The sequence below is a fragment of the Balaenoptera ricei genome, chromosome 2 (genome assembly GCF_028023285.1).
Source record: "Balaenoptera ricei isolate mBalRic1 chromosome 2, mBalRic1.hap2, whole genome shotgun sequence".
NCBI lineage: Eukaryota > Metazoa > Chordata > Mammalia > Artiodactyla > Balaenopteridae > Balaenoptera > Balaenoptera ricei.
Window position 1 is genome coordinate 164,104,763 of NC_082640.1, and position 12,566 is coordinate 164,117,328.

Consider the following 12,566-nt stretch of genomic DNA (forward strand, 5'->3'; position numbering starts at 1 on the left):
GACTGTGCATATTCCCAAGACTGCACTGACTCAGGAGTGACAGGAGGGGCAACTTCCAAGTACTAGTCCCTGGCTGAACGTGAGGCAAAGTCTTAAGCTTACTGAACTGTGAAAGCAGTCTCCAAGTCACACAGATCCACCAGATAATGAGTAAAAATTAACTGACCAAGGGGGCTTAGGTATAATAGTTGAGCAATAAGTGGCTTATACTGACCTAGGAAGACAGGCTAAAAGATAAAAAATGGAAAAATATCTGAACAAGGACATCAGAGCCTTCACACTACTGGGAAAATATGTCACAGAATTAGTTCAGCCAAGTCATTAAACAAATAAACGAATGAACAAACAGAAAGAAGTAGCCCTGGTGGTCAGGGAGGGGAGAGCAGTATCCAGACGTGCTACAGTCTGTTATCTAAAATGTCCAGTTTTCAACAGAAAATTGTGAAACATACACAAAAAAGGAGAGTGTGACCCATACATAGGAGTACATACAGGCAATAGAAACTGCCCAGATGTTGCACTTAGCAGACAACTACACCAAAGCTATTATAAATATTTTCAAAGGGATTTGTGGGAATTAAGGGAAACTGTGCTTAAAGAATTAAAGCAAAATAAGAAAACAATGATTTATCAAGTAGATAATGTTAATAAAGAGATTAAAATTATATATATTTATATATCTATTTTTCAACTTTTCAATTCCAAAATTTCTATCATTTGGGGATTATTTATCTATCTACCTATCTACCTATCTATCCCTGTCTGTCTGTCTGTCTGTCTATCTATCTATCTAAAATGCTTGAAAGCACAATAATCTAAATGAAAAATTCACTAGAGGGGCTCAACAGTAAATGTGAGTTAGCAGAAGAAAGAATCTGCAAACTTGAAGATAGATCAATAGAGATTATATGGTCTAAATAGAAGAAAGAAAAATGAATGAAGATAAACAAAGCATCAGAGAAATATGGGACATCATTAAGTGTACCAACATGTGTATGATGGCAGTCCTGGAAAAAAAGGAGAGAGAGAATAGGACAGAAAAAATATTTAAAGAATTAATTTTTGAAGATGTCCTAAATTTGAGGAAAAACACTAATTTACACATCAGTGAGCTCTAAGTAGGATCAGTACAAAGGAATTCATTCACATCCAGACTCATTATAATAGAAATGTTGAAAGTCAAAGAGAAAATCTTGAAAGCAGCAAGAGAAAAGTGGCTCATCATATACAAAGGCCCACAATAAGATTAACAGCTGATGTCTCTTCAGAAACAATGTAGGCCAGAGGCAGTGAGTTGACATTGAAAGTGCTGAAAAAAATATAACATCAACTAAGAATCCTATAGCCAACAAAAGCATCTTCAAAAGTGAAAGTGAAACAAAGATGTATCCAGGTAAACAAAAAAACAGAATTCATTGCTAGTATACCTGCCTTATAAGAACTACTAAAAGAAGTTCAGGAAGTGAGAGCAGACAGTGATTTGAATCAACATGAAAAAACAAAGAGCTCCAATAAAGGTAATTATGTAGGTAATGATAAAAGAGTATAATCACACATTTCTTTTTCTTTCTTCTTTTAACTGATTTAAAAAGCAATTGCATAACACAATCTATAAAATTGTATTGTTGGGCCTATAACATATAGAATCGTAATATATTTGATAATAAAAAATGAATGAAGCTACATTGAAGAAAGGGAATGACACCAGATGGTACCGCTAATCCACAAAAAGAAATGAAGAGAGACAGACATGGTAAATAATAAGCTTTTTTAAAAAAAAACTCTATAAATATATCTGAGCTCTCCGTTCTTCACTTCATAAAAAGAAGTTTTTATAAAGCAATAATTATAACAATGTATTTTTGAGTTTGAAACATATATAGACATTATATGAATAACAATAATAACACAAAAAGGAGGACCAGAAGAAAGCTATCTAAGAGTAAAGTTTCTGTATCTTACTGGAATTAAGTTAGTATAAATGTGAAGTAGATTCTGATAAATTAAGATGTATGTTGTAAGCCCTAGACCAACCACTAAGAAAGTAGCTCTTAGTTACTTGGCTATTTAGTTAAGAACCATCAAAGGAATTAAAATAATATGCTAGGAAATATTCACTTAAGACAAAAAGAAGTAGTAAAGGAGGAAAAGAGGAACAAAATAGGACAACTGGGGACTTCCCTGGTGGCGCAGTGGTTAAGAATGCGCCTGCCAGTGCAGGGGACACGGATTCAAGCCCTGGTCTGGGAAGATCCCACATGCTGCAGAGCAACTAAGCCCGTGCACCACAACTACTGAGCCTGTGCTCTAGAGCCCGCGAGCCACAACTACTGAGCCTGCGTGCCACAACTACTGAAGCCCGTGCACCTAGAGCCCGTGCTTCACAATAAGAGAAGCCACAGCAATGAGAAGCCCACACGCCACAACGAAGAGTAGCCCCCTGCTCGCCTCAACTAGAGAAAGCCGGCACGCAGCAATGAAAACCCAATGCAGCCAATAAATAAATAAATAAATAAATAAATTAATTAATAAATTAATTAATTTAAAAAAGGAGAACTGTGTAAGTACTATTATGTCAGCATTTCATGATGTGGGTGGTCTTTCAACACTCAATAATCTGATAGTTTTTAGGTCAAATAACTTTCCTTATTTAGACTTATTTTCCATTGAATAGTATTCCATTCATGGTACCCCTTGTGTTTGAAATCTTTTAAGCAAATTAATATGAATTCTGAAACAAATTTTATTTCAGCTGATTCCTATATTAAGTTTTTTGCTTCATCACCCTCCCCTTAAAAATACTATGTTAATAGTAGAACGTACTCACCAAGATACACACAAAGGTATACATTGAGATACATACTTTATTTTGTACCATTAGGTGTTTAACTACATACCCACCTGATATTTGTTCTCTGACACTACCAATATTGACATAAAGATACATTCATTTATGAATGTATTCTGTCACTATACATATCCAGAGAGATAAAAGTGGCCATTAGTTTTGGAATTATTTAAGTTGAATGCATCAAAACAGCCATCTTATGGCTCACTGAATACCCTAACATCTTTTAAAAAGGAGTGTATTTTTGTGTGGGTGTCTATAGTAGAAGGTACATAGTAATAATTAATGGTGTTCATAATTACACAAACACACAGCATTGTGCCTAGTAATATATAACAATATATTATTTAGAAATACATATCATCTCTATATAATTCTATATGTTCATAAAATACAACTTTAAATAATGACATGCATGTATATATATGCACACGTGTGCATGCATGTGCATGCACGCACACACACACACACAAGAACACCACAGTCTGCCATGAAGCATTATAGATGTACTTTGTGTGCTAAGAAACATGGGTGTGCTCCTGGTATTACTCTCTCACAATTCGGCAGAATCATTATGTATACAGCCATGAGAATCGGACTGCCTGCATTTAACTTCCAGCTCTGCCATTTGTTGGATGTGTGACCTGGTATCTATAAAATATAATAATATTGTCTTCTTCACGATGTACTTGTGAGGATTAAGTGCCATCTTAATGCATGTAAAATCCTAGAAAGCACCAGGCAAGTAGTAAGTGCTCAATAAATTTTAGCTATTGTTATTGATCTTTTGATTCTGCTCCTTCAGGAGATAAACGTTTCTTTTACATCTTGAGCATGTGTTACATTTAGATAATGCTTCTCATCTAAGAACAGATCTTCAAAATATGTTTTTCATTTTGATGGTATCTATAACTGTCACACCTTTATTTGTGATCCTCTTAGAGTTTACACATTATAATATACAACTATGAGCATGTCATGGATTTTACCCAGGTGAAAGTTGATTCCCAGGAATGACAGGTGTATTTATATTTTTTTCATGGACATTTTGTGTGTTGTATAAATAAGGTTGGGTGTATGATGATGATGTACTATTTTGAGAACCTTCCATGTGGTCTGCCTGGTCTCTCCGTGTTCCTATGCCTTTTATACACGAGGACAGAAGATGTTTGTTTCTTTTGTTCACTGTCATGTCCTCAACACCTAGAAGAGTGCCTGGTATATAGTCACAAATGAGCATATTGTGGTACCTCATAATCTAAAACTATTCATTTACTTCCCAGTATCTACCAAAGTCCATTGATTTTATTCTAATCTCAAAGCGCTTTTGTATAACTATTCTTAAAATATGCTTGACACTTCTGTTAAGTTGAAGTTTGCTATTATCTGAGCATACCCCTCTTCCTTCCTTTTTGTGTATAGAGATACTGTTTTATCTACCTGTGAAATCTGATGCCGTCACTTCTTTCATTAAAAACCCCACCCGTCTATCAAGACCAGCTTCAGACTTTACCACATCAATTCTACTCACCTGCATGCTATAGCCTCTCTCTTCTGAATGCTCCTGGCTTTATCAATATATCTTTGCTGGGTCATTTAGCCATGTTTATATTCTAGTACAGTTATTTGTGTGTGCTTAGTCTCCCTTCAGGACAGGGGATGTTGTCTGCTTCACCTTTGTACCCTCCATAGTGCATATAGGAATGTAGCAAATATTTAGTAAGGACCTTTTCAGTGCCAGTTGCTGAGTTCAGTGGCAGTTGGCTTCATAGGATGTGAGTGATATTCTCTTCCTGTGTTCTCTAAAATATTTGCTAAATAAATAATTAAACAAATTCACGTTTTGAGCAACATGGTGCTACATTACAGGCCCTGGACTTGGTATTGGATATACTGGGTTAAAATCCAGACTGTGTAACTTAGGGATGATAACATGCTCCCCCTAAGAGCCTTGGTTTTCTGTTCGAAAGTAGGAATGATAGACCCACGTTGTGGTGTTAAATGAGATAACATATCGGAGGGGGTGGAGGGCTCATAACCAAAGTGTTTGGACTAGAGAAGGTTTCAAATAAAAGTGAGCCTCTTCCTTTCCTATAAAAGTGCTATTTGAATAAAAGTAAAATGTCTGGTTCCCAAAGGTGTCCTTAGCTTTTGTTGTTGTTGTTCTGGCCCTGGCTCCATCAGTCTTCTTTGAACGGGCCAAGCAAACTTCTACAAGGCCTGGCCACCAGAGATGTTACGGGGCCTGGCTATACTGCTGCTCTTTTCTTTTTCTAGCAGCACTCTGGCAAGTATGTATTTGTTTGCTGTGGTAGTTATAAACTGCTGCTTCCCTCCTGTTCTTCATGAAATACTTACAGGACTCAAGTTTTGTTTAGTGTCTTGTTTTGCTTTGTCATGTCTACAGCATACAGAATTACTACCATTTGTGAGGGCATTTTCACTTTTGCAAAATGCCTTCACATCCATTATTTCATGTGGTACCATTGACAAGTCAGTGAGCATGATAGGGCAGGGACCAGTGCCATCAGATGCCTTTTACAAATGAGGAAATAGAACCTCAGAGTTTAAGGGGTCTGCATACAGCTTAAAAGTGGCAATGGAGGTCTAGCAAGCACAAGCCACCTGTCTACTAATTTGGTGCCCTCTCCTTCTATTCTGCTTACCCTGGAAGCAAAGGCAGACTCTGGCATCCTTCATCCTGACGATCCCCTCCTTTCTTCTCTGCAGAGGCGTCCATCCTGAGCTACGACGGCAGCATGTACATGAAGATCATCATGCCCATGGTCATGCACACCGAGGCAGAGGACGTGTCCTTCCGCTTCATGTCCCAGCGAGCTTATGGGCTGCTGGTGGCTACTACCTCCAGGGACTCTGCTGACACCCTGCGTTTGGAGCTGGATGGGGGGCGCGTCAAGCTCATGGTTAACTTAGGTATCGTATGAAGTACCCTCTGCCACTCTGTTTGGGCTTGTCTTCCCTTTCTTTTCTGATTTTCATTGGTTTGACTGAATTCTTTGTTTGTTTCTTGAAATTTAGCTGCTCACCTCTTGTTTAATAGGCCAAGGATAAATCCCAACAGCAACAAACACCTTCTCCTTGTTTCTGCATGAGGTTTTGATGTCAATTTCTGGTTTCTGACAGTGGTGGTTTCTTTACTAGAAGATTTGTTTTCTAAGTTTCCTTTCTTGGTTTTTTGGAATCGTTTAGCTTTGTGTAAAACACGCTACTTTGGTCCATCTTTTGATCAGTCACATTCCCATTAAGTCCAACTCCTTGGTCACCACTCAAAACAGTCAAAGCAGAGGACAGGGACAGGGCATGAGATGGAAGCAAAATGCGAGGGTGGTGTTTGAAAGAAGGAAGCCATGTGAGTGGGATGAGAAATGCATTGTTTGAAGCTCCACAAGGACTATTCACATGGGAAATTCTGGTGGCCTTGATGACACTAGTATCTCCTTATATTTACTTTCTCCTAGTGGGGAGCACAAGTCACATTATTTCTGTTGTCCCATTGGGGAAAAATTCTATAAGTTTAGAGTCTCTGACACATGGAAGGATGGTGTGGCTCCTGATATGTATCCCTTCTTCCTTCCTGACATTCCTACCCTCACTCGGCAGCCCTTTTTATAAAAATTATTAAGTCACACTGTTACCAGTTACTCTGTTCTTATATAATACATATCCATTTTTCCTTAGTGTTGAAAAATTATGACAGTTTCAAATTTGTAGCTTTATTGAGAGAGGACCTGTTCTTTTACTGTAATTACCTATAATGATACTTTGGAAATTCCTCTTTTATGGCCTCACATCCTCTCAGGCTGCTGACCTTCTTGACTGGATTCTAATCAATCTTCTATGGAGAGTGAGGACCTCTTGGTTTTTGGAAGGAAAAAAAGCAATCTCTATTTCTGCTGATTCTACTCAGTAGAAAGTCAGTGCCCTGGGTTGACAGGATTAGTGATACAGCTGAGCTCAAACTTTCTAAGCCTCTGATTTGTTTGGCTATGTAGAATATGTTTAGATACACAACTCCTTCATAAAGATGTCAGTGGAGTGGCTTGTCAGAGGCATGGAGAAGACATGATGGACAAATGTATCAGATGCAGGACGATACACAACCCTAGGTGGCCTGGTGGGAAGGTGGGAAATCAATACCAGTCTTATCTGCTGTCAGGTCAACTGGTCACTCTTGAAAAATGCCTGTACGACAATCCTAAAAATCTCTAGGACACAGAAGACTGTTTTGAGCAGTGGCTTGTTTAGTTGTGTCTTTCTTTTTTTTTTTTCTCCCAAGTTGCAGCTTTTACAACACTATGCCCTTTTTCTTTTCCAAGCACATTTGATTTCTGTTGTCAGTGTGTCTCTTGGTTTTTCTTTGGTTTGTGTATGTGTGTGTTTGGTTATTTTGGATTTTGTTTTTCTATTTTGCTAGATCTTTGTGGGTGTTCTTGAGTTTCCAATCCTCCCCACCATCAGCCATGGTAAATCAAAAGATGGTATTCAACCCTTCAAAGGCCCAAAGCCTGCGGCCCGCATAGCAAACAGCCTTGAGAACAGAGTGTACTGAGCAGCCTGCAGGGACTGGCATTCCCCTGTCCCCCTCACCTTCCCCTCCCTACACCATCCTCCCCACCTGAAAACCAACCAACCAGCGTGCATACCTGAAACCAACCACCAGTAGCCTACTGTCAAGTTCTCTGAAAAACAACAGAAGAAATAAAAATAAAAAATAACCCCTCCCACAACTAAAACGAAAACAAATGTGACCTCCTAACTAGCTCACAGAAAAGAAGATAGGGTCAGTTTTTAACTGTCTATTTCAAGGTAAGAGAGAGCCAGAGATATAAGGAATATTCAGCCCCGTGGGGTCCTGGGGAAATGCACATTGCCTTTAAACAGACAACTTTTTTTTTTTTCCTTTTTAGATGTTGTTTTGTAAGATTAGAAGGCCAACTATGACAGGTCTCACATCTTAGAAGGAAAAATGGAGGTGGAGGGAGATAAAAGGGGATGACGAAAGAGATGAACAGGTTTTCTCTCTCTCTCTCTGTCTCTCTCTCTTTCTCTCCCTCTCTGTCTCTCTCTCTCACACACATGCACACGTACACACAGTCATAGATCCCAGGTGTAGTCCTAGAAGCATTATTTTTGCATTTTAAACTGTCAGGAAAATCTGGGAGGTGTGCTTTTTTGAAAGACTCTGCTTTTGCCTCCTGGCTCCTTTCTGCACGTGATCAGTGTAGGTCCTCCTAAGTTGAGGCATCTTAGGCAAAAGAGCACTGTTCTTCTCTAGAAACAGTGGTCACTTCTTGTTTCCCTGAAGGGTAGGGTTCACCACAACTACTGGTTTGAATTTACTTTCTTTCAAACCTAACACAGAAAACTGAACTTAAATTCCTTGTACGTGTGTACACAACTCTTCATACTCATGCTTTGTTTGAAGGTTCTGTTCCCCCCCTCCCCAGAATATAGCCCTTCATAAATGCTTTTTTTTCTCCTTGTCATGAATTCATATTACCCTTTTTTTTTCATTATAGTAGAAAACATCTCCAAACAGCGTGTGCATTTACGTACACAATCCCCAAAACTAATTTCAGAGGATCCCTCCCTCCATTTAAGTTGTGTCTCTTTTCTAGCACAGGCACGAATGATATTCCAATTTATTTCAAATTGTTCACACATAAAAGGTCATGATGTAAATGTCTGTATTTTTCTGATGTAACGTGTCTCTTAAATATCAAGGGGACTAGGCTTTTCCAAGGGCCTTGCTTTCTGAAGATAGCCAGCCGTGGCAATAGCAGCCATGAGCAATGTCCAGCTACACATAGCACGTTTTTAAAAGCTTTGAGGTTGGCCATTGACCAATCATATTTTTATCTCTTAGTATTAAAAGATACAATAATAATTTTTAATATTATAGTATTTTTAAATATTTTGAAAACCTTATTTTAATCTCACAGTAACTTTCTGAGATAAATCAATAGTGTTTTTATGATTGCTTGATAGATGTGAAACAAAGAAAGTAGGTCACAGAGGTCGGACTACCCATGTTTCTAAACTACTCAGTCATCATGGGTTATCCGTCACCTCCACAGATCAATACTGTGGATCAGTGATGTGACAGACTTAATGACTTCTAACTGCTTTCATGATGGTCACCTTTTAAACATGCACGGAAGGCATCTTCTTCTTAGTGCTTGGTTTGAATTGAGCCATACAGCAGAAAAGTCCATCAGTATTGGTACAGCCTCATTCATGGGCCTGTAAGAATCCTCAGCAGAATGCAGGCAACCCTTCTTCAGTGGTGGAGGCTTGTAGGCAGTGCCATGCAGCTTGGTTAATTGCATTCAGATTCTCCAGATGTTATCTTTCTGGAAGCATGGACTTGCAGTCTACTGTTTACCGTATGCACCACTGAAGACATAAGACTCCTAGAAACATTCACCTCTTCCGTGCTCAACCTGAAGCTCATCAATATAGAAAATAATAATTTCTCCTTATTTACTAAAATTAAATGAAAAAACTGAAACAGAATGAACAGCACACACACCACACACACATACCCACATCCCTCAAATACCATGCCAAGGCTCAGGCAGAGAGAGAACTTCGGCTGCTACTGGAGATCTAAAGGAAACTGCCTTCCCAGGTCAGTTCTTCTGATTCATTTTTCATTAAAAAATACATCATCACTATCAAGACCACCCTCTCAGACCCTGTGAACAAGGAACTGGGGTAGATTTTTCTCCTCAAACTTATTCTTCAAGTAAAGTAGCAAAATAATTTTTCACTTCTTGACTTAACATACCCAGTTGTCTGCTATCTTGAAAGCTCCATGTCCTCACGTTGGTTTAAAGACACCATTCAGTTCATGGAACCACTTGAGTGAGCCCAGAAGGACAAGCCCAACCCAACACCTCTGCCTAGACCAGATCCTTGACTAAGAATAAATCCTCAGCAGCACAGAAACCAAAGCAGAAAACCACTTCTTGTTTAAAGTTCTTGGGTTTGTTGCTTTAGGCTCACTCTTTCCCTTTCCCTCTCTGAAGCATGCCCATACTTCTGCTTCCCCTCTTTCTTGAATCCATCAGTGAGGGGCATTTCTCCAGCCTCGGGTGATGGTAGGCGAACCGGCAGCTGAGGCCCCACTTCTTCCTCCCTCCCTGCCCTCCCCTTCCCCAGTCCTCACCAGGGGCATGGCCTCCTCTGTCCGGTGATCGTACCAGTTGCTCCAGGGCTGTTTGCTCCCACTTTTCTGTTGCGGTTGACGACACATGACAAACCTAACCGCACGAAACCAAACCCAGATTTTTCTCAAGAGATGTTCTTCTGGGGAACAAATAAGCTTCCTGCCCCCTTCCTCAGAATGCTTGGGTGTTATAAATTGCTCCTATCTGGATTCACGTAGTTTCATTCTGCCCTGTCATTTGCCACTGGTTTCTTTATCGCTTGCTTCAAATGGTTTATTTCAGGAAATTCAAATCGTGGCATTATCTTCCACAAGTCCTCCAAAACTATTGGGTTAACCTTAGCTAGAAGAAGAGCACAGTTTCTAACTGTATTTTTTTCCTGTAATTTTCTCCTTTTCTTTATCGTTTTACTTCTACCTTTTAATGTCTGGCTTTAAACAAATTCTTAAAGGAATTCCCACCATTGAAAACCAAACTTAGGTTCAACTGGGCAGCCTGGTAACAGTTAACCTGAGACATTTCTCCGACCATTCTGCCCAACCCATACTAACACCCATTGACTCTGCTCTAGACCTTTTACACTGTGTGTCCCTGACTCCAAAGAGATATTAATAAAAGGACAGATACTCTGATCTCTGGCACACAATACCTTGTCTGGTGACCAGCACAAGAAAATTAGCCACCCTTTATTCCCTCTCTTTCCCATTAAAAAAAAAGAATTTTCTTTCTTCAAGATGCAGGATCACAGAGTAAAATAGGTAGGATGTCAAAGGTGCCCAAGACCTCCTCCCCATGTGCCTGTCTCGCCTTCTCCTCAAATGCTGTGGGCGCTTGATTCAGTCTGAGCATTCAGGCAGGAAGACGGAGATGGGCTTCATGAGCGAGTTGGTCTGGGGGCCTTTGAAACCACAGCGGAGACCCCAATCAATTATGATAACATCATACAACTCCTTTTACCCAGCACCCGAGCCCGCCTCTCTAAAATCTGGGATGGGTGTTTGTGCGGTTAGCTGTTTGCAAGTGGCCATTTTATGACAGAAAATGACCAGGTGGTGTTAACCCTTTCCTTACCTCTGAGGATAATGGCAAATCTGCCTACATAAATTTCTATAGCATTTGGGGCCTGACCTGAGGAGAGAGGGTGGAGGGAGTTTGGTTTTAGAAAAAGAGAAAGGGTTAAATACTGCACTGAGAAACTTCATGGACAGATTTTTTAAAATGATACAATATGTCAGACTGGTGATATATCTTTGAAATACTAAAACCAAAATTGTCTTGATGCTACTTTTAAAGATAAATTTTAAGAAAAACCAATTGTAGAGGGAAACAAACTAAAACCTGCATTTGGTGGGGAAATTTTTGCAGTATTTTCCAAGTTTAACAAAATTAATATTTCAAAGTCCAATTTTGAAATACTTTATCTAAGTGAATAGGATTTTTGAAAGAAAAAAAAGAAGCATACTCAGTGTCTATTGTGGATATATATGTATACCAGTATATATCTCTATACATACGTGTATATATATATGTGTGTGTGTGTATATATATATGTATCCAACTTTACTAAACAATATACTGTACATATACACCCACCCTTAAACTTGTGCATACTGTATATATATATATAAAATGGCCACATTTCTTGCGTGTGTCTGTCCCCGGAAGGGTGGACTGATTGTTTTTGGATGTCTGCAGCTGTTACCTTGAAGGATGCAATTTCATCTTTCATTTATTTTTCCCCATCTAGACTGTATCAGGATAAACTGTAACTCCAGTAAGTTTTCCCTCAAGTTTCATTTTGTTCTTTAAAAAAAAAAAAAAAGAAAACTGACTTTATTTTGTTTACTGTTTTATGAGCTGTTTTTTATTTGAATTGTTTTATTTTTTGACAGTGGAGTTGGGGGGAACTGGGGTTGACAAGCTGAAGGGCTGGGGTGATGGTTTGGGCGGAGTGTGGCCCAGGGCGTGGTTTCGGAATTGCGGCAGGTCCTCTCTTCTTTCCTTGCATTTGTTCTATATGCAGAAAAGGAGGAAAGGGTACCTGGATAATGACATAGTTTGAAAATGAATTGAAATGGTAATTTGTTGTTTTGGGAAGGTAACTCGAAGGGGTGGACCAAAAGCATTAGAGCAACCAGAATGCACTTCTCCACTACCAGAAGCTTCAGAAAATGAGAGCAAAGTTCATGACCCACAAGGTGGCTGCCAACTCTGACGTTCCTTTCTTGGCATTTATCGCTGTAGGGTTTTATTTATTTATTTTTTCCCCTAAGGAGGGTGGGCAAAGCATTGCTCTTGGTAGTAATGCAACATTTTAACCAAAGACTTGAGATACATTCTACCTCTTCTGCATAAAGAATGGCAGACTATTATTTTTACCTCATTCCATTCAAATATTCCACCTCTTGAAGAAGGGTCTTAATGAGGAACAGGCTGAATACTACTCACGCATTTCTTCCTCTGTCTCAGAAGTGCACATTAACCGGAGTCATGAAGTAGGGGAATAGGAGGAGAAAGAGGAGAGA

General features: G+C 39.2%; 1 protein-coding gene across 7 annotated transcripts in view; it reads left to right on the forward strand.

Annotated features, from left to right (window-relative positions):
• The window catches only part of NRXN3 (neurexin 3), a 1,690,724-nt gene that overhangs the window by 644,865 nt on the left and 1,033,293 nt on the right, over positions 1 to 12,566 (forward strand). For 6 of the 7 annotated variants that reach the window (XM_059914768.1, XM_059914763.1, XM_059914764.1 and 3 more), the window contains 2 exons: positions 5,579 to 5,782; positions 11,789 to 11,815. In XM_059914768.1, the coding sequence (XP_059770751.1) occupies positions 5,579 to 5,782; positions 11,789 to 11,815 (231 nt within the window). The remainder of the gene's footprint in view (positions 1 to 5,578; positions 5,783 to 11,788; positions 11,816 to 12,566) is intronic. The other variant, XM_059914769.1, reaches the window with a different exon arrangement.